A 27,576-nucleotide genomic window follows, 5' to 3' on the forward strand; every position below is an offset into this window, starting at 1 on the left:
TGATTTCAGGCAAGTCTCTAAATTGAGCAAGTGACATTATCTGATCTCAGTTGAGTTTATATTCTGTACCAGCTGCTGTCTGCTGACAGATGAGTTGCATTCAGCCTCCATACTGCACAGCCAAGACAAGCCTGCATCCGATGCATTTCTCACATCAACCTGGATGGAAATTAGGCCTCTGCAGTGGGTTATCTGCGTTTCCCCAACAGTTCATTACAGCTCGGTCGGGATGTAATGGATAGAAGTCCTTTTCCCCGTCAGAGGATAGTGAGGACATCATGTGTCAGCGAGCTCCAGCAGCACTAGCCTCATGAGGAGGATGAGGGGAAGCTATCTGCTAACGCAAGGATGCTTTACTGCAATTAAACGTCTAACGTCAACTCATCCATGCTCTCGATTTTACCTCATTTAACGGGACGCCGCTCAATTTTACCAATCGATTTTCAATCACTGTTTCCTTAAAGAGACTATTTTATAAAGACTTGCAGAAATTTGCACTTAGCTTCGCTAGCTAAGCAGCTGTTGGCTTGACTGTCAGTGGATATTTTCAGCAAACGGGGGATTTACAGCAAAATAAGACACGGATGCTGATTGTCAATGAGACATCTGGAGTCCTGAGGGAATTAATTCGCTGAGCAGATTAAACGACACATTTTTAATAATAATAATAATAAAAAATGAATAGATAAACGCTCGTGTATCTAACCTCATATGTTTAGATTCAAAGGCTGGCCACTGCCCAGCAAACATTTATCCGGCGACCAAAAATAAAACTTAACCACGTAAACTAAGATCTAAAACCCAACATCACAGCAATGGCTGAAGAGGCGTTTCCTTTGCATTATCTGGTGTGGAACAATCAATATCTAGAACTGGACCGAGAGCTTCAGAAAAAGCAGGTAGATGGTGTAGTTTAAAGTGTTTGGTATCTTAAAGCATGGGCTGTTGCCTCTATAAAGCCATGTGTTTTGTGTTTGTATGTGTTACAGCATGACACAGGGCGGCTGGATCCGCGCGGGCGCACGCCGCTAGAGCTGTCCGTGTGTCTCGGGCACCTGGAGTCCACGCGCGTGCTTCTGAGACACAACGCGGATCCGACGCACAGCAACACACAGGGATGGACAGGTACACGATCGAGTCATTTGAAGGAATACTTCACCCACAGATCAAGCTTGGCATACACTTCTGTGTATGTTGAGCTCATTTTTTAAGGATTGACATCCTCAGTCCATATTCTCTCCCATATTATTTTTTAAGAACTTGAATTCTGTGTGCAGTTTTGCAGGAGGCAGTGAGCACTGGTGACCCCGAGCTTGTGCAGCTGGTTCTTCAGTACAGAGACTTCAGAAGAGCCACAGAGAGACTGTCTGGTATTCCTGAGCTGCTGAGCAAACTGAGACAGGTGATCTATATGCATACACATACACCCTGACTGAAGATGCATTTGATGTTCATTCATTGGGTAAATCCATACGGCTTATTTATCAACTTATCAGTATTGGTTTGAGTTGGCATCCTCTCTAGGGAAGCATTCTAGCATGTTGTTTTTCTTGCAGGCACGTGATTTCTACGTGGAGATGAAATGGGAATTTACTAGCTGGGGTGAGTTTGAGAACTAAAGAGTTTGGAAACCCTTTTGTTTTCACTTCTGTCTCTCCATTGGTGAATTTTATTGTGCAGTATTTATTTATTGATTATTGAATGATGACTCTGATTCTGCCATTTAATACTCTGTGAAGCTGAAGGAAATAATTTATATCCAACCAAACAATCCAACCTATATGGCAGCTTTAACCATTTCAGCACCACAGACGTGGACAGCTCCTCTGATCAATTGCTCCTGACAGTCAGATGTGATTCTGTCTCAAAAACTCAGTTCCTCTAGTGTCGAAAGTTTGTCCAAGCGACGTGTATCGTGTATGGAAAAGCGGTTCGTGTCTGAGAGTCGACACCACTTTATTGGGCTTTGAGCACATGACTTGGCTTAAGGGCCGACGCAGCTACATCTTTAAGGGTGAAGGTGAGTCTTCAGCACACATTGATGCAGGGTTCTCATGCAGGATTCAGTGTTTTGAGGTGGTTTGTGTGTTTTGCAGAGAGCGGGGCTTTGGTGATGGAGGTGGACCACGAGAAGCAGGTGGTGTATACAGAACCGCTGTCTCTGTCTCCACGGGACGCTCCCTCTCTGCTCGCCGCCATGCTGCCCTCGCAGGAGAACACGGCCCAGAGACTCACCTCTCCTATAGTGTCCACTCATCTCAACACACGCAACATTGCCTTTGAGAGGTACAGGAAGAGAGGCTTTACCACAGATTTAATTAGTCTGAGTCTGTAAGGAGTGCATTAGTGCATGGCTTCTTTTTCAGTGGCTCTGGTTCCGGAGGTATTTTTTTGTACTTTTTTGAATCGATATAAGCCATGAACCAAACTAACCAGCTACGGGGAGAATCACAACATTAAGAATATATAAATTCGGAGCACAAAAAGTTTTTGACAAAATGTCAAAGGTACAAGACTGATTTAATGTATTTTCTATTCAGCATTATGGATAATGTAGTTTTCCACCACAGATTAACAGTTACATTTTTTTTTTTTTCAATAATGTCAACGGATGGCTTTAACAGAAGGATGGGGAATTTTATCATGATTTATTGTCAAACCGGTAATTGTTACATCCCTAGTAGCTGTTGTACATCTAATCCCCTGTTCTGCCTGACTCCAGAAATAAATCAGGGATTTGGGGATGGCGCTCTGAGAAGACAGAGGCTGTCAGTGGATATGAAGCAAAGGTGGGTCCATTTTAAAAGACATTTAGGTCTGAGCCTTGCTAAAAAAACACACACACATCTGTGTGCTTGGACAAAATGAGCTTCCTAATTGTTTTTTATAATTACTTAATTGTAGGTTTACAGTGCCATTAATGTGGAGTTAGTGACACGTTCTCGGACTGAGCACCTTTCTGACCAGGACAAATGTAGGAGTAGAGGTACATATGCTGACAATAAATATACAATCTGAGACAGTATTTGCCCCCATCTACTCACTCCTGGCCTCGCTGTGCTTCCAGGATCTAGAACTCCTCTACAGTCATTCCTTGGGATTGCTGAGCAGCACATCTCTAGTCCTGGGGTGAGTGTGATCAGATGCATTTAATTATAATTTCAATATACTTCGTTTTTTTTTTAAATATTATATTTATAACAGTTTATTCAAATGGCATTAACTAATGATAACAAGCACAACTTTTGATTTGAATAATGTATTAGTAAATGTTGAAATGAACATGAACTAAGATTAATAAGTGCTGTGGAAGTATTGTTCATGCTTTATTCGTGTTAACTAATGAACCTTACAGTAAAGTGTTACCACATTTCTTATTGAGCATGGATCCATTAAATTGATACAAAATAAAATGTTACAAAAGAGTTATATTTTCTATTTTGAATTAATACTGTTTTTTGACATTTTTATTCACCAAAGATTTTTTGATTTTGAAAAAAGAAAAAATGTTTTTCACAGAAAAAACAACTACGCAATATTTTTAAACATTGTTTATAATCAGAAATGTTTCTTGAGCATCAAAGCATCATATTAGAATGATTTCTGAAGGATCATGTGACTGTGGTAATCATTCTGAAAATTCAGCTTTGCATCACAGGAATAAATTATATTATCCAAAATATTCAAATAGAAAGCAGTTATTTTACATTGTAATAATATTTCACAACGTTTCTGTTTTTACTGTATTTTTGATCAAATTAATGCAGCCTTGTTGAGCAGAAGAGACTTTAAAAAACATTGTTTAAAGAGTCTGTTGATTCTGATGCGATACAACAAGAATTCCTTTGTTTACTGTGTTTCTAGAGTCAGGTTTCTCAGTGTGCTAGTCCCCATAACCCAACAGCAATCACAGCGGAGGAGTACTTCGATGAAGAGTTTAATCTGAACGGCAGAGACATCGGGCGGCCCATTGAGCTCACCAGCAAAGTGCAGAGGTACCGTCCCATGACAGCTCCAAAGTGCCATGATTTGAACTGTGTTTGCAAGTGAGTTAAGAATGTGTGGTTTGTGTGTGTCTCGCTCAGGTTTAAGGCCACACTGTGGCTGAGTGAAGTTCATCCTCTCTCGCTGGCTGAGCAGGTGACGCCCATCATTGACCTCATGGCCATTTCTAACGCCCACTTTGCCAAACTGCGTGACTTCATCACCCTACGCCTGCCACCTGGCTTTCCTGTAAAGATAGGTGAGAAGAAGTGTCACATCGAGTTGATGGATAGCTGTATAACATAAATATCACCATGCAATCAAAATCTTTTACTATTTACTCTCGTAAAGGGATAGTCCATCTCATTCAGTCATCATATAAACATTCAGTCTTTATATATTATACATTCTCCTTTATATATAATTTTATTGTTCAAAAGAAGATTTTTTTGAAGAATGTTGGAAACCAAACAGTTGCAAGTCCCATTGACTTCCATAGTATCTTTTGTCCATACTTTGGAAGTTAATGGGACCCAAAACCCTTTGGTTACCCACTTTCTTCAGAATATCTTCTTTTATTTTCAACAGAAGAAAGACCAGAATATCCTTTGTTACGCCCAAAACTGTTGTAAGTGCCAATTTAAATGGACTTTACTCATTGTCCTGATTCTTAGAAATTCCTCTCTTCCACGTGTTGAATGCTCGAGTGACATTCAGCAATCTGTGTGGCTGCGATGAACCGGTCAGTTCTGTTACTGTACAATCTCCTGAAGGAGCCACAGAGGCCGGTTAGTATCTCTTCAGGTCTAAAGCTGCTCTGACTGTGACTGTGCCGTTTATTCACCCTAACCTCGCTGCTCTCAGGTCAGACGCCTCCCCCTCTGCAGTGTGAAGTCGACCCATCTGTGTTTGAGCCTCCCCCAGAATACACCACACTTGGACCAGGCCGCAGCGAACCGATGAGGGATGAAGATGATAATTTACTCCAGTTCGCCATTCAACAGAGCCTGCTGGACGCGGGAACAGAGAGTGACCAGGTAATGGCATCTATCACTTGGTATGTCCATGACACAAAACATCCCATGCACTTTCTCGATCTGGCAAGCTCAGTTCTGATTGGCTGGCTGAACACGACTCCTGAGAGTCGCCGCATGTTTTTATCAATCTTCCTGGAAAACATAAAGGTTTGCTGGTCATATAATTAGAATATCATCAAAAAGTGGATTGATTTCACTAATTCCATTCCATAAGTGAAACGTGTATATTATATTCATTCATTACACACAGACCGATATATATATCACATGTTTATTTCTTTTAATTTATTTGTTTATACCTGATAACTAAGGAAATCCCAAATTCAGTATCTCAGAAAATTAGAATATTGTGAAAAGGTTCAATATTGAAGACACCTGGTGCCACACTCTAATCAGCTAATTAACTCAAAACACCTGCAAAGGCCTTTAAATTGTCTCTCAGTCTAGTTCTGTAGGCTACACAATCATGAGGAAGACTGCTGACTTGACAGTTGTCCAAAAGACGACCACTGACACCTTGCACAAGGAGGGCAAGACAGAGAGGATTGTGAAACAAAACCCATTCAAAAATCTGGGGGAGATTCACAAAGAAGGGACTGCAGCTGGTGTCAGTGCTTCAAGAACCACTACGCACAGACGTATGAAAGACATGGGTTTCGACTCCATGCCACGCCATATTGCTGCAGTAATTCAGGCAAAAGGAGCCCCAACTAAGTATTGAGTGCTGTACATGCTCATACTTTTCATTTCATACATTTTAGTTGGCCAAGATTTCTAAAAATCCTTTCTTTGTATTGGTCTTAAGTAATATTTAAATTTTCTGAGATACTGAATTTGGGATTTTCCAAAATTAAAAGAAATAAACATTTGTTTATATCAGTCTGTGTGAAATGAATGAATATAATATAATATACAAGTTTCACTTTTTGAATGGAATTAGTGAAATAAATCAACTTTTTGATGATATTCTAATTATATGACCAGCACCTGTATTTGTTTTCCAAAGTACTGTGTTTTTATGATTTAAGAGAGGATGAATCACTTGATTATTATTATTATTATTTTTCTTACTTTAGATTTCAAGGATGTTCAGAGTTTATATTCAGGCACTACCTTGCAACTAAACTTTTCCCCTTTATGACATGTTATTTTGGGTGAACAGAAAGTCATATTTGGGTTTTGTTTTCTGTAAAGCCACTCATAAACTGATACTGCCCTGCGATTATTCGATAATTGAAATATATATATATATATATATGGCATGATAATTTTTTATTCCGACAGATGACGTTTTATTTTAACAATTTGTTTCTATAACATTCAAATGATCTGGCGTTATTTATTTATTTAGTTTACTTTTTAATGCAAAAACAAAACAAAACTGTCATTAATCAGTAGTAGTAGTAGTCATTTTAACCTGAATGAGCTGTTTCCATAAACCACCCGATTAAACTTACCAACAACTGAAATACTGTACAATTAACTTCTGAATCATTATCTTCTGCTTTTTTGTACTATAACCAAGAATGCAACAACAAATTCAGCCTGTTCAGGTTAAATACCAAAACTGTACTTATTTTATTTAATTTAAATAAATAATTAATATGCATCTCTGTAATATGCTGCAAAAGACATGATGTTAATGCAACAGGAACAGGGGCCGGTTGCATAAAGGCTAAAACTTGTCTAAGTTAGTCATCTACATTTTTAGTTGGTCATACTACTTATTAATGGCTATGTTTAAACAGCTGGCCCCAGATTTAAAGAGATGTGGTACTTTTCATGATAATTTGGTTATCATTTGAGTAATTGCGGTGCTCTAGTCAATACTAAACAATTCTCAGACATCAACTTATCAGCATTCCCTCCACAGCTTTCCACCCACTCCCTCATTTCTCTTTCTTTTTTCCTGTAGGTGACCATATGGGAGGCTCTCACTAACACTCGTCCAGTTTCTCAGCCTCCGCTTTATGAGGAGGACTCTCAGCTTGAGAGGTGTGTGTGTGTGTGTGTGTGTGTGTACGTGTGATGTGTTCAGCTGTCTGACGTGTGACGGTGTCTCTGACAGGGCGATTCAGGAATCTCTGTGTTTGTCGCTGGCTGGAGGAGAGAGTGGCGAGTCCGATGCCCTCCTGCCGTTCTCCCCGTCTGATCCCGCACTCATCTCACCTCCGTCTTACAGCTCACTGACCGAGCCTCGGGCGCCGGGAGCATTTGCTGTGGCCACCAGTTTTGATGAACAGCTACGCATTGCGATGGAGCTTTCCTGCAGAGAACAGGAGGAGTTAGACAGGTACGAATGACGGAGGAGCAAAGAAATGACAAAAACCAAAAACATTAGCTCTGTTCTCAAACCTACGGAGGATTTTAAGGCATCTTTGGCTGGCTGCAAATTGACACTGCTTTAAAATATCTTTATGGCTAAATTCTAAGACAGTTTTTTTTTTTTTGTGATATTTGCAACCAATAGGCATATAAACTATTGTGTAATGTGCTTTTTTTCTTTGTTCTGTTTCTTTCTGCTGTATACAACCTGACAAGCACATATATTACACATTTTGGTTTTTGTTTTGTTGCACTATACAAGAAAACAAGACAAGCATAGTTACTACATGCTATATTTTTAGCATATAGTATATAAGAGCAAATTTTTTTCATTTTGTTGCATTATATCTGACAAGCACATTTACTGCACATTTTTAAAGTTAAAATTTTGTTTCATTTTTTTTGCACTACATGCACTACACACAACTCGACAAGAACATTTACTCAATTTTCATCCAAGAAAAAAAAAAAATATATTTGTCTTTTCTTGTTTCATTTTGTTGTGCTATAAAAAACCTGGCAAGCATATTTAGGACATGTTTTTCATCCAAGATAATTTTTTTTTTGTTTTCTGTCTTTTTTGTTTTATTTTTTTTTAAGCTATAAAAAACCTGAGATGCATATTTACTACTGTATTTTGTGTATCGTTTTTTTATTTATTTGTCTTGTGTTCTTGCACTATACACAACCTGACAAACAGATTCACTGCACATTTTTTATCCAAATTTTGTTTTTGATATTTTTCTTATTTTTTTCATTGTTTGTTTTTTGTTGTGCTATATACAGCCTAAGAAAGACACATTAACTACACATTTTTCATCCTTTTCCACTTCCAGAACAGTCACAAAAACATTGACACCTATCGTTATTTTGTATATTTTGACTGTAGCGACTTTATATGAGGAATAGCCACACACCCCATGCGTCATCACATTAGTTCAATAGAGAATGTGTTTATGTGTGTATCAGTCAATAGCTCTCCTCTTTTTGTTCCCTAAAGGAAGAGGAGGGAAGAGGAGGAAGAGCTGGAGAGGATACTACAGCTGTCTCTAACGGAGAAGTAACTGTAGCATTGATGTGGGTTTAACACAGTAATTTATTGGTTGTTTTTTATTCTGCAATGTTAAATTATTCTTCTCCTAGATTCATCAATCTTTATTTCTTTCCCAAATTAATAAAGATGGAACAGAAAGAGGAATCGGACAGAGTGTGTGTGCCGCGACTGAAACGAATGATAAGATAATCAAAGAGCATGAACGATATCCTCTCAGCTCCACTGTCTTTTTGAGTGATAAAAGGTCAACTTCATTTTATAATGATGCAGATTAAAATGTGAATATAAATTATGAACATTGATGACTATGATAATGCATAAAGGTAAAGTACTGAAAATATTCTCGCATAAGATAATGAGTTTTCTTATGGTGGATGATAATAACATGAAAGTATAAGTATTAAATGTTGTTGCTCAAACACTTTTACAGCAATGATCTCTGTTGTGATGGTTTTTTTTTTGTGCATGGGGAAGCGACCATCTAAGACATATAGACAACAGGCTAAGGAACTGACCAAAACACCTCAAATGTATTGGTATGACTGATGTAAAGGGGATTCGAACAGCCTTTGCCTTCAGAAAAGCTGTTATTGGCACAGACCAGGCATGTGTAGAGTGATTTAGCTGCAGAGTTCCTCTGCAATACAGCGTTTCTATTATTATTCTTGAATACCGCTGTCATTTTGTTACATAAGACGACTGAATCATCCATTACATCTGCAGCAAATGAAAAGGTTTTCTCCACTAGGTCAGTTGCTCTCAATCAGGAGGCCGGGGCCCTCTGGGGAGCCTCACACTTTCAAGGGGCAAGGGTGGCTGAAATGATTTTAAAAAATTAATTAAAACAGTTTTACATTTTAAAGAATTTATTAAAATGCTAAAATAATATTAATAATAATTAATCCACCTACCTGTGTGTGGGTGTGTACTGGTATTGCTATGTTATTGAGATCAAATGTCCCACAAGGATTCGATTGTAATACCTGTCTTTAAAAAGGGACTTTTTGTTTTTATTTTTATTTTTGGTCCCAATGAGGTAAACGAGCTTACAAATCATACAGAATTAAGTTTATGGAAATTAAAGTTTTGAGTGAGGGCTAAGTTTTGGATAGAAAATACAGTTTGTTCAGTGAAGATGGAAAAAAAGAACATTACTGAATGTCCCTATAAAACAGAAACATAACTGCAGGTTGTTTATGAGGGCCCTTTCTAAACATATGATCACGTGACACATAATGCAAACTTGGAGACCGCTCGTCTCCTGACCCCGCTCTGTCCCCTACATAGCAATCTCCGAGTAAACCTGAGGTATTAAGAAAAAAAGGGATCCCGCGGTGACGCAGACTTACCGATAGGAGGCGCGCGTCCGTGCGGCGCGCACGTCTCTGCTCGAGCGCTCGCTCTTTCCGCAGCACGTTGTCTGCGCGGCCTCGACTTCCTTTTCTGTGCAGAGTTCATGGCGAGTGATAGTGGGGAATAGTTGATTCGCCTCCCGTGACCACACTGAGCCGTGCACAAATCTCCAGAAACGCGATTTTTCGGGTGAGTGGGGCGCGTTATCCTGCTTTTGAATGATCTGTAAGCCATTCCTCACATCAAACTGTCGGTTGTGTGTGCTGTGAGCCTGCCGTGTGTTATTATGACTCTGTATCTCTCATTCTCTCTCTCTCTCCCTCCCTCCCTCTCTCTCTCTGTGTGTGTGTGTGTGTGTGTGTGTGTGTGTGTGTGTGTGTGTGTGTGTGTGTGTGTGTGTGTGTGTGTGTGTGTGTGTGTGGTAGCTCAGTTAGCAACCAGTCAAAGCGTCTTTCACAGAGTGTGTGTGTTTACAGCCAGAGAAGCAACGAGAGACGAATGTAGTTATAAGAGCGATTAGAAACCACAGATAAGCTCGTGTGTTTCGCTCAGCGTGTGCTTTTGGGGGTTAATCGAGCAGTCCCTCGCATTGTTTCTTGCTGCATGTGCTAATTAGCTAGCGCAGCACTAACTGAAGAACTCACAGCGAGCGAGCGACGCGTTAAAACTACAACGACCCCGTTAACGGCTGATTTGCTGGGTTTAACGCGATTATAAACCGTTCACATCATTAACGCGCTCTTCTGTCGCTTCTCTTTCCCTGAGCTGTTTCTCACGGACTTAATAAACAACAAGAGAGAAAATAATTCAAAGAAACGAGACTGAAGTCAATCGCGAAGTGCTCAAGATCCGGTTTTCCTCAACTGAATGTTTTTTCTCTCCTAAAAACACGTTAATTTATTTATTCATTCATTTTACAGAGTAATTTAGACTTTACGTGTCACTTACGGGTATTTCAGTGAAATGGTCCTAAATAAGTGAGTTTAAAAAAGCCTTAGATGACATTGTGGATGTCCGTTTAATATATTTTGATTATATTTATAGTCTCTGTAATTATAACTAATGCTTGTTTGACGTTAAGGTTGGATTTTATCTTTCAGCCGCTGTTACCGTGACGTCAGCGGGGTAGTTGATTGGCTTTGACGTCATCAGGTGGGTAGTTTCTACATTTGACATTTTCTCTAATAGTTTCCCTGCATCAATTTTAAGTATCAGTCATTTATGTGGTTGAAGGAGAGCCTTTTTCACAATGAGTAGTATTTCAGACTAGATGAAATGACTGAGGTGTTTGTTTTGATGTGACGGTTGGATGTGGTCTCATCTTTAGGTCTGAATCATAACATGTGAAATGCATCTTTCTAGGTGTTTTGAGGATTTTGGGTGGTTTGTGGACCGAACGCTGTGCTGTGACCCTCACTCTCTCGTTCGGCGTGTTGTGGCTGTAGCTGGTCTCACTGAAGAACTGCCAGTCGATGGCTCTGATGGACAAACACAAAGTGAAGCGGCAGAGACTGGACCGCATCTGTGAAGGTGAGGAGATACGACTAATGCAACCACAGGAGATGGATAAAAATAGATATTATTTACTATCATCAACCTATATCTCTTTGAACTTAACATGACATTACATTTGCACTACTTTACATCTATAATGTGGCATGTGAAATGAGATAATCGAGGACAAAGAAGATTTAAAGGGGGGGTGAAATGCTCGTTTTCACTCAATATCCTGTTAATCTTGAGTACCTATAGAGTAGTACTGCATCCTTCATAACTCCAAAAAGTCTTTAGTTTTATTATATTCATAAGAGAAAGATAATCTGTACCGATTCTTCCCGGAAAAACACGACCGGATGGAGGCATGACGTGTGGGCGGAGCTAAAGAATCACGAGCGCCAGTAGGCTTTTGCGTTGAGAGCATCTGGAAGCTGTGACATTACCGTGAGGGAAAAACCAACCAAAACAAACCATGGCTAACAGTCAGATTCAGCCGTTTATTTATGATCCAGAATCAGATCCTGAAATTTTCAGAGGCTGAAATTTTAACAAGAGCAGCATCAGCAACAACGTCTCTATGTGGTATGTACTGAAACTGTATATATTTGCTTAGCGGTTTTGGAAAATGACTAAGTTCCACTTTGTTGTTTTAAGCTGTACATGTGGAAAGTGCAGTTTGATGACAACATCGCATGTTGTTTACTTGATGTGCTTACGCACCGATAGCTAAGTTAACAACACAGAGATATTTGAAGCAGTTTTACTCACCGACTGCGGTTCCAACACACGATCGTGACCCTTTTTCGTTGCGACTGCATTATCCTTAAGAAATAAACAATGTGCAAATCCGTCATCAAACTGGACCTTGTTTGTAAAACAAGCATCTTCGAAATGCAGGGGAACAAACAAAAACACTTGCACAACTCCGTTGATGCTCTGTAAAAATAAACTCCATCCACTGGTCCCTTAATGCTGTTTCTCTTTTGGTAATCTGTGCAGGGTTGTCTTGCCCTGGCAATCAAAAACACACTCCTTTTGTGACATTTCGCGACGCTCTCGCTCTGATCAGTGAAGTCTGTTGTGCTTTCAGTGGGTTACGTGCTATACGTTAGCGCGCGCTCTTCTGGCAGAAGTGCCCTCAGGACCCATATAAGGAAATTCCGCTCCATCTAACGTCACACAGAGCCATACTCGAAAAAAACTTTCCGAAGGAGTATTTTTGGAACAGAAATACTCCTTCAAACGTACAACTTAATTTTTGAAACTTTATTAAAGAGTTGGATTCCCATGCTAAACATGGACAGTGTAAAAAAACTCAGTATGCATGAAATAGCATTTCACCCCCCCCCCCCCCCCCCCTTTGAGAAAGTGGTTGCGTTTTGAAAAGTGGGTGTTACATAGCTATCAGTTAACTGCAGACACCTGTTGGTTAATTTAAGTCAAGATATTTTGTTTTGATTTCAAAAATATCTATCTCTTTGTTTTAATGGAAACTTTCGCATCAGTGCAATTGAATGTAATGTTGGCTTCAGATGCAGAGGCCTGAAAAGCATTGCATTTAAAGTCTTTGCTGAGCTTCAAAAACTGATGTGAAATTTCACTTTGTAATTTAAATTTGCCACTGCACTTAGTCAGATTAACTTTATTTGACATGTATAGTCCTAAATGTATTCTTCTACAAATGTTTATAGAGTAGTAGTGACTAAGCATTAGTCAATGAGAAGAGGCTTAGTCGATCAATAATTGATTAGTCTCCAACGTTAACCTAGAAAAGTGTGCTATTAACGTATTTGTGCATAGGCTGAATATGCATGACCGTTAGCTTGGAGTCAGCAGTGCGATTATTTGCATTTAATTTAAAATACTGTCTTTTTTTTTCTCATACAGAGTAATACATCTTTTGAATTTGTACGAGGTTAACTTTCAGTTGTGTGCACTCACAATAACGACAGAACGTGAGATAATGAAAGCAAACGGGATGCGCTTTTTGCTCTCTAGGTCTCTGTGAACTTGCATGTCAAACAAAAAAATGAACCGAAACAGTGTGCGTGCCTCACAGACATGAGAAATATATCTATAGAAAGTGAAATGTCTACTTTTAAATGAACAGATTCTAATGGTATACTAGTCGACTAGAAAAATCTTTGGTCGAGGGCTGTGTGTGTGTGTGTGTGTGTGTGTTAACCTTGAGCGAATCATCTGGCACTGTCAGTGCTGTCAGTGAACTAGTAAACACTGAGTGATTGATGGGTGATATGGTTGTTATCTCTATCTTTCCCCCTTCTGTCTGTGTATGCAGACACAGACCGCTCAAACACTCACACTGCTGTTATTAAACACCAGTGCTTGTGTGTACTTCATTGAATAGTTCATAACTGAATGAACCGAGCTCCTGTCCATTTGACACTTTAATACAATCAAGGGAGAGCTAGTTCTTTAGGTTTGGCAAGTCTCATAAAGATGCTCATTTGGAGGTGTGTAATGAATAAAGGGGGCAGGCTGCATGTTATAATGAATCAACATGCTGTATATTGTAGTCCCTTTTATGTTTTTGTCATGTGTGACTATTCATCAAAGAGGAACTATGATGCCACAGATGTATGTGATGTTGATTTTAGACTTGCTTAAATTTAAATAGGCCCCCTTTATTTGATGGCCCCTGTGTTTGATTGGTAGTAGTTGTGTGATCGGATCAGTGAAATGTCTTATCTATTTAGCATTACATCAAGATTGACTGAACACGCTGTTTGTAAGTTTTCATCAAGTTGCAATTGGTTGACGACCATTTGGGAAACATCTCTCTATACTGCATATCGTGATTAATTTTTGTTATTTTCAAGATTTGACATGCAATTACATGCTTTGTAGTTTAAACTTTGCAGTTGATCTAAATGCCATGAAAATTACCCGTTAAATCAAATCTTTTAGCATGCCGTATGATTACTTGAAATCCTACTTAGTTTAATTCTGTAATCAAAATGCCTGGATCTTCCAGTGGAAATGTTTAGACATTTGCAGGACTCTCCAGTCATTTCTCTTCTGCAAAAAATCTTTGCTCTTGTAAGCTTAAATTCAACTGCCTATACATATAAAAAAAAAAAAACAAGAACCAAGTTCCCACCCTATTATTATTATTATTTATTTATTTTTATCTCACATTCAAGTATACATTAAAATGCAGAAGAAAAGATCTGTCGCTTCCGTTTCATTGTGATCTTATAACAGTTACTACTTTGTTCTGGCAGTCAGATGATGCTTAATAAATTTGCTTCATAGGAGCTTTAATTTGTGTCCCTAATAGTTTTATTGCGGTAACCAATTTATTTGCAACAGTTGGTATTATTGGTAACCAATTTATAAAAGCAGTGAGGTCTTAAATGCTGTGCTGTATTTAAAGATGAGAATTAAGCATTTACTGAAAGCAAGAATATAGCCAGTCATTACAGAGCAAAATAAAAAATGGAAATGCTTCTCAGTTTCCAACCTTAGCACACTTGCTGCCCTTTCCAATGACAGTGCTAACCATATGGCACAGCCTCTTGGATCTTATTGCGTAATTGTGGCATTTTAAAAGCTAATTTATATAGGGAGAGTGTTATGTGCCGTTAAGCAATTTACATAGAAATGGTAAGCGGCAGCTTTACTGTCTGTTGCAAGTCTCATCAGCTGTTGCCTCGGGTCAAACCTTTCTATTAAGCAAAGCAGGTCGTTTTTGTATGCAGATAAAAATCATGTGAGAATATTTAGTGTGTCATTTGCTCAGAGACAAATTTTTTACATTGCAAAAAAAAAAAAAAAAAAAAGGACAGGCAAGATTATTTTCCAGATAATTAAAGTCAGTTCTATGGCTACAGCTGCAGAGGGCTACGATATTCATCCAAGTGACAGCAAAAGAGAGAGCGGAGGGGGCGGGTGGAGAAGATAACGGAGCGGTTTCTTCAGAAGAGCGGGGTCATGTAGATGCGAGCAGAATGAGATTGTCTCTTTAAAAAAACGACAACTGCCTAACTGCCTCTAGTGCTGCTTGCCAATGAGTGGAGGTTTGTGCTGGTTGGCCAGCACTCAAGCCCAAGGCCTCTGATTGGACCGCTGCCGTGGGGGAGGAGCCAGTGTGGATGACATGGGAGATGGGAGTCTGCCAGGCAAAAACAGCCTGAGATTGATTGTAAAGGGTGGAGAGAGAGAGAGAGCGCGCGCGAGCGATAGAAGGAGAGGAGGGGAGAGAAGACAGGCGTGTGGATTTCATGATGCAAGGTTTGGACCTACGTGTACCTGTTTGGTGTGTGTGTGTGCGCGTCACCTCGAAGATGCAGTAATTCACATGGGTGTGGAGTCAGAAACAGGCGTAGTTTTCTTTTTTGCCGCGTCTTATGCATGTCCCTGCAGCTTGAGCGTGTGTGTATATGTGTGTGTGTGTTGGCCAGGCAGGAGGCAGGGTGTGGTGCAGCTGTATTATCATCCCCCCACCCTTCCCCCCCGCTCCTTGAGTCCGTGTGTGCCTGTGAGGACCATGTGGGGGGTGAAACGGCGAGGCAGGGAGAGCGAGGGGGGTGAAGCGGAGGAGAAATGAACACTGAATGAATGGCATTGTTTGCATGGCCATGCTTGTGTTGCGGCCCTCTCTCTCTTTCTCATGCATCCTGGCGCAGACTCAACGCACGGCATCTGTGCTCTCAGCGCCGCTCTCACCGTGACCCTACAGCAATAAGTGTTTGCATTGTTCCTTTACGAAAGCACAGTGGACTCTGAATTCTGCAGCTCCGCCGTTTTATTCGTCCTCCCCTTGCCTGTTTTATGTATTATGTGTTTGTTCTGCCTGCCCAGTGCGCTTTTACCGCCACCACGCAATGTATGCTTTTGCACACTGCACTGATTTGCAGGAAAAGAGTGCAAATATTTGTCTAAGACCTCATCACGGATCGCTCCTTAATCATTCTCCATGCACAGGAGTGATCGCACGAGTGTGGGTTTTAGTGAACATCACAGAGGCATCTTACCCCACCCCCATCTCATCCGCCAGTGCAGCAACACCTGTCAGTGATGGAAGGGGGGCCAATAGAATGTAACATGGCTGTTCAGATCATCGTCACATTCGGTTTTAAATAAGCATTGTTTAGTCAAAATAGGTTTTGGGATTTGTGAGTTCTTGGATGAATGGTTTAACACCCTTTTCCCCATTGCTTTTATTAGACGAGTGTGATAATGAGATCATAATTATATGATGAGTAAAATCATCACACCTGGTTATTTCTGGTATGTGCAGCTTCTGAATTACGTCTCTTAAAAAGGCCAGTTTTGGGAAAGCCCTGGTGAATTTTGCAGATTGTAGCACTGTTTATGTAATAGTTTAATGATCGTGCTGCACAAAGCATCCTGATGCAATATGGGAATCTGATGACACGGATCAATTAAGTTCTATTGCTTGCTCAGAAATGTTGTACTGTGTTTGGCTGGAACAGGCAGAAGTTCCCCATCCATCGTCTGACATATCAGCTTTTCACCCAGCTGTTTTGAAAGAATGTGCAGCCATTTACAAAAAAAGCGAAATACTTGCTTTCACATGTGCACTGTAGTGAATACAGACAGTGCTGCTTTGGGAGAAGGAAGGATGTTTGTTAAAATAGTTTTTTGGTCTGTAGGACCAATTTTCTTTAATTTGTCCTTCTGTCTTGTAATGATTCTGTATTACATTGTCTCATTGGCTTTTATGCTGTGTTGCCAACAATTTTGTCTGCATCTCGCACTCAATCTAGAAAGTGTATACAATAGACAACAGTGCTTTAATGTGCAGAGATGCATCTTTTAGTGGCAGGTTCTTATTAGGCACGTTCAAATAATCTACTCAAAATGGACCACTACACACTTGATCAAACATGTTTCTTAGGGGTGTATGAAAGGTCAATTTAGACCTTTAGTGGTCTAATAAATGGGCCAAATAACTGAACTTTTAATGGTCGGTACAGAAAACTGATATCTGCAGATCATCACGTTAAACTTTCCTCAACATATTTCAAGCAGCTGCTTTTAAATTGGATATTACAATTAATATTCTGAATGTGTTGATGGTTATGTAACATTAAACCTGGGTGTTTTGTTATTGTAGTAATATCACCATGAATAGAAAATAGTTATTTTACCACAAAAAAAAAAAAGTGATTGAGAATGCAGGTGTAAATGTAAACGATGAGAGAATTTACATTTTTGGATGAACTATCCCTTCGTTCTATATTTCATTGAAAGCTTTTTGTATCTAATGTATTAGACTTTAAGTGGTTAGTGATGGTTTCGTAGGATGAAGACAAAGATCATTTAGCCTCCAATCTGCTGAATGTAGGTCATTATGAGTCATGTGAAGACTCCCTGCCCCCTTTCCTCTCTCTGTCCCATGCTCACACTTTCGTTTGTCAGGTTGGGGGGGTTGGGGTGGACCCTGGAGTTATTAGGAGCTGTTGTCTTGCCTCGCCTCATAGTCGTAACAATCATAAAATTGTTTCCTGGAATTTGAGGCATCTTACATTCAAGATGAAATTCTCGGTGGCATCGCAATAGTTTGGAGTCAAATGATACAGGTTTTTGTTGATGTATTTGGTAGAAGTGCTGATAGTCTTGAAAAAAGCCTTGGAAATATTTGGTTTTTGCTCTCATGTGAGTGAGTTTATTGAATGCTGCTTAACCGTTGGCTAGCTTTGCTTTGAGGAATCTGAAAGGCCTTTAAAGTCAGTCAACCGATTATACGTAGCACCTAATCTGATTTAATGAACCTTGAAGTAAATGTCATCTTGGTTGCAGATGATGGCAGATGCTGCTGTTGTTTATTAACATGACTAGCATCCAGAAGCCAAGGGGGTTTTAAAAAAAACAAAAATCTGGCGTTTTGTGAGATGACCAGAATTGTGGGCATTTGAACAAATTAAGTTCCCCAAGTAAAAACATGATTTAATGAAGGTTCTTCTTGGTGTCCTGCAGGCATTCGACCACCCATCCTCAATGGCCCCATGCACCCTCGTCCTCTGGTGGCGCTGCTGGATGGCCGGGACTGTACGGTGGAGATGCCCATCCTGAAGGACGTGGCCACCGTGGCCTTCTGTGATGCCCAGTCCACCCAGGAGATCCACGAGAAGGTAATGTCACAGGTTGAGCCCATATCTCAAGCCTTTATACAGTGCGTTTCATAGGTTTTTTTGACTCTGCAGGTCTTAAACGAGGCTGTTGCTGCTTTGCTCTACCACACCATCACGCTCTCGCGAGACGACCTGGACAAGTTTAAAGGTCTTCGGGTCATTGTGAGGATTGGCAGTGGGTTTGACAATGTTGATATAAAAGCTGCAGCAGAGCTGGGTGAGATTGGTTCCTGTGTTGTGAAATGATTGTGTTTGACTGAATGAGTTGAGGTCAAACTGACTGTTTGATTCGGTTCTTTGTCTTAAACAGGTATAGCAGTGTGTAATGTGCCAGCCTCGTCTGTGGAGGAGACGGCAGACACCTCAATGTGTCTAATTCTGAATCTGTACCGCCGCGTCACCTGGATGCATCAGGCTCTGCGCGAGGGCACCCGCGCCTCCAGCGTGGAGCAGATCCGGGAGGTGGCAGGAGGCGCAGCGCGCATTCGAGGGGAAACATTGGGCATCATTGGACTGGGTGAGTCCTGACGTATTTTACTCGGGGCTCAAAGAATCAGATTAAGGCGAAAGCTAAAACTTCTATACATGTAACTAGAATAAAATTACTTAATATAAAATGTGACAAGCTGCAGCAAACTGAGCTCACAATCTCAAGAAATTATGTATTTTTTTATACATATTGGATTAAAAAGCTGCAGTTTTCATAATGTGTGGTTTCAGAGTAGTTCAGGGAAAGGCAACATCGGTCCTGGAGTGCCGCTGTCCTGCAGAGGTTAGCTCTAAACCCAATCAAAGACACCTGAACTACCTAATCAAGATTAAGCTAAGGCTACAAACAAGTGAGGTTTTTCTTCAGGATCGGAGCTAAACCCTGCAGGACACTCCAGAACCGACGTTACCTACCCCTGGACTAGTTGAAATAAAACATCCAAAATACACTAAACTCCAGAGTAAAACACGGTAGCGGTCGGTAAATCAGGTGTAATTTGAACGGGAGCAGGCAGTCTAACAATATCTTGTTCCTGACGTCCTTTCAGAACAGCATATCTGCACTTTCAGGGCTCCAAACTGCCACTAAAACATAAATATTAATTTGCGAGTGTTTTGCTGAGATCACCACTGACAACTTGACCCATGGCTTTACATGTATTATCACTTCAAAAAAATGTCCTGATTGTTTTGCTATCACATCTTTTATGTTCGTGCATTAAACTGAGGCGATGCCCATCAAAGTTTTAGTGGAAAAAGAGTTTCAAACAATCCTCATCTCTGCCTCACAGCAGCGCTGACACACACCTGATAAACACCGCTCTGTTGAGCAGCGCGAGAGAGATGATGGAGACTTGAAGAGAAAGTGTAGAAAAACTGTTTATTTCGTGCACAACTTGAACAAACTACAACAGGTAGTGTGTATCTTGGCAAAATCGTGAACAATTCTCGTTTATAATCATTCCTCATATGGCTTCTTAACAAGTTCTTAGTCTATGCTGCGTTCTGTTAATGTGTGAACTTCATTATTTGAAGCGCATTTGCCATCCAGTAATCGCAAAAATCTTTGTTACTTTATAATTAATAAAGTATCAGCTTTAAAATTATTCAAAATTCATAACGAAATTCAAACAATAAATACATTTTTGACACTCTTTAATGCGGAAAACGTGTAAAGCTTGTTAACATTGCAACATAATATACATTCATCTCAATATACATTCATCTCAATACCCATTCGGTGTCCATAAGCTCATCAGTCAGCTAGAAAAAAAATTATACAGAGAAGCATATATTTTTTGCTGTATTTATGCGCTATTGCTTTTTTGTCTACATGATTCTTCTCCTATAAAATTGCATTTGACTAAAGAAGAAGAACAGGCTGAAAGTGAGAAGGACATACACTATTAAAAATAAAGGTTGCATAAAAGGTTCTTCAAAGAACCATTTTTGGTTCCACAAAGAACCATCTCTTTATGACCTTTTTTTTATAATCTGAGGAACTTTCTTTCACCACAAAGAACATTTTGTGAAACATAAAGGTTCTTCAGATGTTAAAGGTTTTTATATGAAACAATTTAGATATAAAAGGTTCTTCTATGGCATCGTCAAGGACCTTTATTTTTAAGACTATGACAACATTTCCAGGATGCATCGAGGAGGAGGCCAAACTACACGCCAAGAGATGCTTATGGTCCATGATATTGGCACAGATAATAAACAATTCTTAGTGACTGTATATTTCGAGTTGGAAAAGACATTTAGTTCCCACTTTTAGTGAACATTAGTTCCCAGGTCATCTATAAGATGGATTAAAATGGTAATAAAGTCAAGAAAAGATGAGATGTAAATACGTGACTGTAAGATTGAAATGTTAAAATGTAAAAAATACTAATAATGAAACATGTTTATTCTGTGGCACCTAAAAAAAATATTTGAAATTATTATAAGAAATTATTTTTTCTTATAGGAGCCAATGGCTCCTTTAAATGTTTTAAAGGCAAGTCTGACGCAGGACATTCTTCTCAGGGATGGTAAATTGTTTGGTTAATAAGTGATTTAATTTTGCAATAGCTTCAAGCCAATGGTTTTGTTCACATTTTGCTTGTAAAAGTGACATGTCTTTTTCTTTCTCTTCTATTTTTTTCCCTCTGCGACACGATTCCCTATTGTTGATGGCAAAATGTAAAACTAATTTGATTCTGGACCAGACTGAGGAAATGACAAATGCAGTTTTTGTGTAGACTACATTTGTTATCTCTCTCTCTTTCAGTACTGGAAAGAGATCTACATTTTAGCTAGGTTAAACTAGCCTAAAGTGTTCGTTTTTTATGTTGCACTTTGAAAAAGGTTGTTGTTGTTATGAATGTAGCCTAATTCATATTATTCAAAGTTTTAACCAGTTGTCTTTGGACAAGTGCGTTTATATCCACGGACTGTTACCCGAAAGACGATGTCTAAAGAAATAACATGTTGTTTAGCACAACTCCCCAGAACTGAGCATGGTTGAGCTCGGCTTGTTCTTTCTGCAGCTTTCTCAGATTTTTATTCTTTTATAGTTTATTGTACAAAGGATGCGTTACAAACTAAGACAAAAACAATTCCATGATTCCTACTAAACTCAAAAGATATCGAAAAAAAAACAGTTATAGAAATAAATATTTTGAAAATATTGATAATTTGCTGTTTTAATAGTAAAGACCATTACTATTCATTTCCAAGCTGAATGCGTTCTTAATCTAAAGTCATTGACGATTTCTGCAGTGGGGTGTGGGGTGATAAACGGGGTGATAAACCGATAAACCGTTGCTTCTTCACCACGGTAGAAAAAAAATCCCATACTGTCACATCCCTCACAGTACACACGCACATTATGTAAACAAAATTTTATTTTGAATGTGATTTAATCGATTTGACCGCACACTGTTCATATAATTTGCCTGATTTTATACATTATATTCTTAAAATCATTGTCATTTTTTTATTCACAGTATTATTCAGCAGCATTTTCTAATTACTATAGTATGTCAGTAAAATAAAACATCAATTTAGAACCTGGCTTCATCCAATGCTCGTATTTCTGTTCTGGAAATTAATGCTAATTAATGCATCTTTAATAAGATGATGTCATTTTCATATTTAAACCCAACATTTTAGAAAACACGTAATGCAAAAAAAAAAAAAAAAGCTTGCAGTTCTTAATGTAATCAATCAGCTTAGGGTTTATGGCGTTATCTTTTTTTTTTTATTATAAAATTTTTTTTTTATCCCAATTTACATGGGATGTCTTGTTTTAAAATGCATCATCAGTGAGAAGCTCAGTCTAATCTCAGGTTTGAACTGATTTGAGGTTAGTAATGTGGTCCAAACTTGTGTTTTCTGTTTTCAGGTCGTGTTGGTCAAGCGGTTGCTCTGAGGGCGAAGGCCTTTGGGTTTGGAGTGATCTTCTATGACCCGTACCTGCCGGATGGGGTGGAGCGGTCACTAGGGCTCCAGCGCATGGCCACACTACAGGACCTGCTCATCCACTCGGACTGTGTGTCGCTACACTGCAGCCTCAACGAGCACAACCACCACCTCATCAACGACTTCACCATCAAACAGGTGCGCTTCGGTTCCCCGACTGCTTTTGGTGTGAACCCGGCTCTGTTTGACATCAGAGTTTGATTCACTGGCTTCATGTGAGAGCTGTTTTCTGAACTTGGGTTTATACAACTAAAACCACAATCTCTCTGCCACAGATAAAGACTCTAAAGGGAGCAAATATAGTGACAACGTGAAGCGAACAGTGTTTTTACTTATCTGCAGTTGCTGCTAGATTGGAAACGCACTTTATTTGAGTTCAGAACCGCTTGCTGTAAAAAGAGCCCCTTTGGTTTCAGGAGACTGATGTGGAAAGGAACAGAGAACTCTTCTCTAGGCTTCCTTTTAATATCTATCAATGCTTTTATTTGTAGATGCGTCAGGGGGCTTTCCTGGTGAACACGGCGCGTGGCGGTCTGGTGGATGAGAAAGCTCTGGCCCAGGCTCTGAAAGAGGGCAGGATACGAGGAGCAGCCCTGGACGTCCATGAGACAGAGCCCTTCAGGTGAGGGACTCAATTTTGCCGTTTGCTTTCATTGTTTTTATGACGTGTTACTGGTATATAGTTCCACTAAACTACAGTGGCTACAATTGGCCTGTCAACGCCCTCAGTTTTTTTTTTTTTTGTATCATGACACGTTTGACATGTTTTCTTCTCCAGTTTCTCTCAGGGCCCACTAAAGGATGCCCCAAATCTTATCTGTACCCCACACACATCCTGGTACAGTGAACAGGCCTCCATCGAGGCCAGAGAGGAGGCGGCGCGGGAGGTGCGCAGAGCCATCACTGGTCAGAAAACCTGTATTTGTTTATTTTCTTTACATATTGTTTACTCTGTAATAAGTGTTGCGAAGCATGCCAGGGTACTCGAACACATTTAAGTATTCACGTGCAGTTCTGATTGAGCTGTGCAGCTTGTTTTTGCCAAGGTGGCAGTGTTCGTCTGTGACACCGTGCTCTTGTGTGTGTGTGTGTGTGTGTGTGTGTGTGTGTGTGCGCGCAGGTCGTATCCCAGACAGTCTGAAGAACTGTGTGAATAAGGAGTATTTGATGGCCGCCTCTCAGTGGCCGTCTATGGAGGCCACCACCGTGCACTCTGAACTCAACGGAGCTGCAGCCTATAGGTAACTACACCTCCCTCCTGACTGCTGTTGGTGTATCTGATGTATTTGAGAAAGTGAAAACATGACTGTGTCTGTCTTGTAGGTTCCCAGCAGGGCTGATTGGTGTAGCAGCGGGCGGGCTGCCTGGAGCCGGGGCAGGAGTGGAGGGCATTGTGGCTGGATCTCTGCCCCTGGCCCACGCCATCGCCCCAGTCTCACATCCGCCTCACACCCCGTCGCCCGGGCAGCCCTCCAAGGCCGAGGCGGACAGAGACATCCCCTCCGACCAATAGCATCCCAGCACATTCCATCTTTGCCCTGATCGATGCCCTTTCACCTCACCCGGGGGGGACTGACACCCCTGCTTTCGATGTGACCTTGGGTCACCCCAGTCCAACAGAACATGTGTACAAACCCAGGAGTGAAACCCTCTACCCCGAACGTACCCCTTATTTCCACTCGCTGTATCCTCTGTTGTATACTTTGGCAGAAAGCAATAACTTCTCTCAAGGATTCAATAATTGGGTTGATACACACTATTTCTACGCGACGAAATCCCAGTTCCTTTGCTTTGTTGGAGTTTGTTTTCCGAGTAGTGTTTCTTACATTTCTGTTCTTTTCTTTTCCGTTTTAACAGCGTGGAAATAAACAAATGGACCTTGTTTTTTTATTCCTTAGTCCCCTGCCCATTCTCCTCCTAGCATACATTTGTAAAACCCTCTCAACCTGTCCCATCTTAGCAAACGTGTGATCATCCAAACACAGTAGCAGCTGGCTGACGTCTTTGATTCAATTCAGCAGCCAGCAGCGATTTATTTCACGGCTGGTGTTCGATAACAGAGATCAAGGCTAAAGGTTGTGCCCCGTGGCTAAGAGTAACAGTCCATGGGAAGAGCTCAGATGTTTCACGTTCCTCTCACTCTCTCTTCATGTGGAAGGCATCTTCTAGAGTTGTCCGGTTTCTCTCTCTCTCTCTCTTCTGCAGGAGCCACGAGAGCTTCACCCCCAGAGCTGTTGGGGGTTAAATCACGCGCTCCACTTAAGTCACAAGATTTACAGCGTCCGTAACGCCTGAGGTCTGCGTAAGTGTCATACGTGAGATTCCATCGTCCTGTGATGGCCGCATTCATTTTATTTTGTGTGCTGCTTTGTGAACCGCTTGATGATGATGATGATGGGAAATCACTCACAGGCAGCCAGCTTCATAAATGAAAGTTTCAAACAAAGCCATATTTATGCGGTGTATAACATTGCTGGTTTGAGACACACCTTAAACCTACCTTCTAAAAGACAAAAGAGGCTCATTTCACAATGTTTGCGTGCGACATTGACCTCCGCTTGGCTCATACTGAGATCCACCATAGCTAAGCTGGTAACATTGGCACCTTTTTTAATTCGTAGCCGTTTGAAAAACGGTTATTTGCCTTGTTTTCCATATCTTCTCTCTGTCCTGGATTATCTCTTGCTGTACTTCCTCCTTGTGCCTCCTTTTTCCGATTAGGCCTTCTCTTTGTGACCCGGCGAGGCACGCTTGTCCACCCTTCGCCCACTTGTCCTCCATCAGTTCCCATAAAATCACTGTGTAGCGCATCCGCCCGTCCCGTCCGGCCCTTCCTCCTCCCCACAAGGCACTTAAACTCTTAACATGTTTTCATACCGGCCTGACAAACAAACCGACCTTCAGCCGAGCTGTGTTCTGGAGGCTGCAGTACCATTGAAGGCCAGCAGGTGGCGACGACTCACATCCCCCTCAGGTTCACGGCTGATTGATTCATCCCTGCTCAGCCGTTTCTTGCACAGAGAGCCTCGTGAAGGTTTAGAAGAGATTCAGACAGACCTGTTGTGGGCCGCACCATCTGTCGCTCATCGACGACACTCTTCCAGATTCTCAGGACGGGTTAAAGCAGGTCATTTACCCAGAGTCGGCTGTCTTCTATGATCTCAGCCTTCGTTTTCTCTTGCGTCTTCACCGTTTAGAGCACAGGAGATAAGGTGGAAAGAATGTAAAAGCTGGGTCACTGGAACGCTGGTTGCTTTCCAAAGAGTGTCTCGGGAAGATAAAGGCCTTTCTAGTACCTCAGTAACAGATATTGAATGTATGCTCAAATCTTTCTCGCTTTGTACAGCTTTTTTTTAGATGATAGGTTCTATTTCTGAAGGGGTGTGTATGCGTCTGCATGTATGTGACTGTGTGCGACTGCTTATCCAGTGCATCAGTTATTCGCAAATGACAAAATGAAGCCGGTTTGTTTTCTTCCTCCAAGCATAGGATGTCTGTTGTATTGTTTCATTTAGACGTAGATTGAAACTCAGGCTTTAGCTTTAGGAAGTCCTTGATCTGTGATTTTTGTAGTTCTTTGTCTAAAGGAGCACAGTTTCTTGCTTCGTCGAGATGTATGCTAATAAACGGAGGAGGTTTGAAAGTCTTGCTAGCTGCAAACAGGCCGTTTTTGATCGCCGTCGTAAGTGTCCCTAACGGTGGATTTAATGCATGATAATGAGATGTTCGAACCTATCAGGCCCCTCCCACTCGCGTCCCCATTGGCCACGTGTTGATGTCGCAGCTTTTCCTAGACTGAAGTGATGCCCTTTATTCTCAAGACCCTAAAGTTTCTCTGTACTACAGCGTTTTTCAATGTTTTTCGAGTTTCTTCTAGCATTATCGTGGTGTTTCTTTGCCATCAGCATCATCCAGCTTTGGTATGAGATGTGCACTATGTGTTAAAACCAAGAAACGAGACGTTTTGATCTAGTTTGTGTCATTCAGTGTTCAACGTGTTATATTGAAACATTTCAAGATGAGTCTTGTTCGATACTTTCACCCTCAGTTTCCCGTCTGAAGGCCGTCTTCGTCCTGTGCTCCCCTTAATGTCATAGATTGTGGTGGGACCCCCGACCTCTCGTCTTTTCCCCGCAAACACACATGCAAGAGAGAGGAGGCTGTTTTCTTTAGCCGTGTGTTGCTCATGTTTCTGGAGAACACACATGGCTTTCACTTTGAGGTGTGAAATGGTCCGGCACTATGAAAGACCCTTTCAGGAGCCGGCGATGTGTTTAAATCTAGAGCTGGAGAGCACAGACATGGACTCGCAGCGGTCGGTTTCTCTCTCAGGGTTCAAATACACACACGTCCCACAGCCGTCAGTTACTCTTCCTCCATCCCAATGAAGGTCACGTTGTAGATCTCCAGAGCTCTCTCTCACACAGGCCGTCTTTCAGCAGTGAGTGTCTCTCTGTGATCTCTCTCCTTTCTATCGCTCTCTCCTCACTTTCTTTTTGCGTATTTGTCGCACTGACACCTAACAACAGAAGAATGAATGTTTTAATAGAACCGCGTGTAACGTTGAAGTTGGGAAATGTATTTTTACAACATGTGAACTTTTTATTCCTTTCTCTTTTTGTTGTGAATTGACTTTTTTTTTTTCTCTCTCTCTTTCTCCCCATCACCAGACTGCAAAAAAGTAAAAACCACAAAAAAAAGAAACACAAAACCTGTACCTAGGCTCTTAAGCTTTACTTTTGTTTTTGTTTACTTTTTTTATTAGAAAACAATCATGTTTGTGATGGTAAATTCCACAAGGTATTTTAATAAAATCCTAAAGATTAAACCCTTGGTTGCTTACTCTTTTCTGACATGTCTTTTTATTTTAGTTTATTTGCAGCTTCTGTAATGTGGCATACTATTCAAAAGTTTGGGGTCAGTCTTTTTTTTTTTTAATTCTCTTCTTTTGAACACTATTAAATAAACCGTTCTAGAAAATCTGTTTCCCATTTTCAAATTTGATATGAAATGTTTCTTGAGCAGCAAATCAGCATATTAGAATGATTTCTGAAGGATAACGTGACACTGAAGACTGGATAAGTGGATAAGACTTTAAAAAAAAAAATGAACAAATCTTATTGACCCCAAACTTTTGAATCAATTTTGAGTCAAAAGAACTTAATTTTTTAAAGACAAATTTATCAATGTATTGATAGATATCTGTGACCCTGGACCACAAAACCAGTCTTTTTTTTTTTAATGGAGATGT

The 27,576-nt window shown here is 40.5% G+C and overlaps 2 protein-coding genes and 1 long non-coding RNA gene across 6 annotated transcripts; 2 read left to right on the forward strand and 1 right to left on the reverse strand.

Annotated features, from left to right (window-relative positions):
- Positions 1-9,101, forward strand: LOC113069570 (ankyrin repeat domain-containing protein 13D-like). The gene is made up of 16 exons (XM_026242725.1): positions 1-899; positions 990-1,125; positions 1,278-1,402; positions 1,557-1,602; positions 1,877-2,020; positions 2,097-2,286; positions 2,723-2,789; positions 2,905-2,986; positions 3,068-3,129; positions 3,865-3,995; positions 4,086-4,243; positions 4,659-4,772; positions 4,849-5,021; positions 6,937-7,016; positions 7,090-7,314; positions 8,347-9,101. Exons 1-16 carry the CDS (start codon positions 816-818, stop codon positions 8,408-8,410), a joined length of 1,881 nt encoding a protein of 626 aa, XP_026098510.1. The 5' UTR covers positions 1-815; the 3' UTR covers positions 8,411-9,101.
- On the reverse strand, positions 4,107-9,890 carry LOC113069573 (uncharacterized). 2 transcript variants are annotated; one of them, XR_003279759.1, is made up of 7 exons: positions 9,750-9,890; positions 9,312-9,387; positions 9,116-9,216; positions 7,191-7,287; positions 4,835-4,994; positions 4,640-4,751; positions 4,107-4,231 (listed from the first exon to the last, which is right to left on the reverse strand). It is a non-coding gene; the product is annotated as an uncharacterized LOC113069573 (long non-coding RNA). The 2 variants fall into 2 exon arrangements; XR_003279758.1 differs by lacking the exons at positions 4,107-4,231; positions 4,640-4,751; positions 4,835-4,994; positions 9,116-9,216 and having other exon boundaries at positions 7,159-7,287.
- LOC113069571 (C-terminal-binding protein 1-like) lies at positions 9,808-27,167 on the forward strand. Of its 3 annotated transcripts, none has more exons than XM_026242726.1 (11): positions 9,808-9,942; positions 10,854-10,905; positions 11,116-11,283; positions 18,217-18,371; positions 18,444-18,588; positions 18,682-18,888; positions 22,249-22,463; positions 22,817-22,947; positions 23,104-23,231; positions 23,446-23,566; positions 23,649-27,153. In XM_026242726.1, the coding sequence occupies exons 3-11, from the start codon at positions 11,226-11,228 to the stop codon at positions 23,836-23,838; spliced, it is 1,350 nt and encodes a 449-aa protein (XP_026098511.1). In that variant the 5' UTR covers positions 9,808-9,942; positions 10,854-10,905; positions 11,116-11,225; the 3' UTR covers positions 23,839-27,153. The 3 variants fall into 3 exon arrangements, with proteins under 3 accessions (XP_026098511.1, XP_026098512.1, XP_026098513.1); XM_026242727.1 differs by lacking the exon at positions 9,808-9,942 and adding an exon at positions 10,176-10,730; XM_026242728.1 differs by lacking the exons at positions 9,808-9,942; positions 10,854-10,905; positions 11,116-11,283 and adding an exon at positions 15,365-15,504 and having other exon boundaries at positions 23,649-27,167.
- Positions 27,168-27,576: the final 409 nt, after the last annotated feature.

Source organism: Carassius auratus, unplaced genomic scaffold, assembly GCF_003368295.1.
Source record: "Carassius auratus strain Wakin unplaced genomic scaffold, ASM336829v1 scaf_tig00001753, whole genome shotgun sequence".
Taxonomy (NCBI): Eukaryota; Metazoa; Chordata; class Actinopteri; order Cypriniformes; family Cyprinidae; genus Carassius; species Carassius auratus.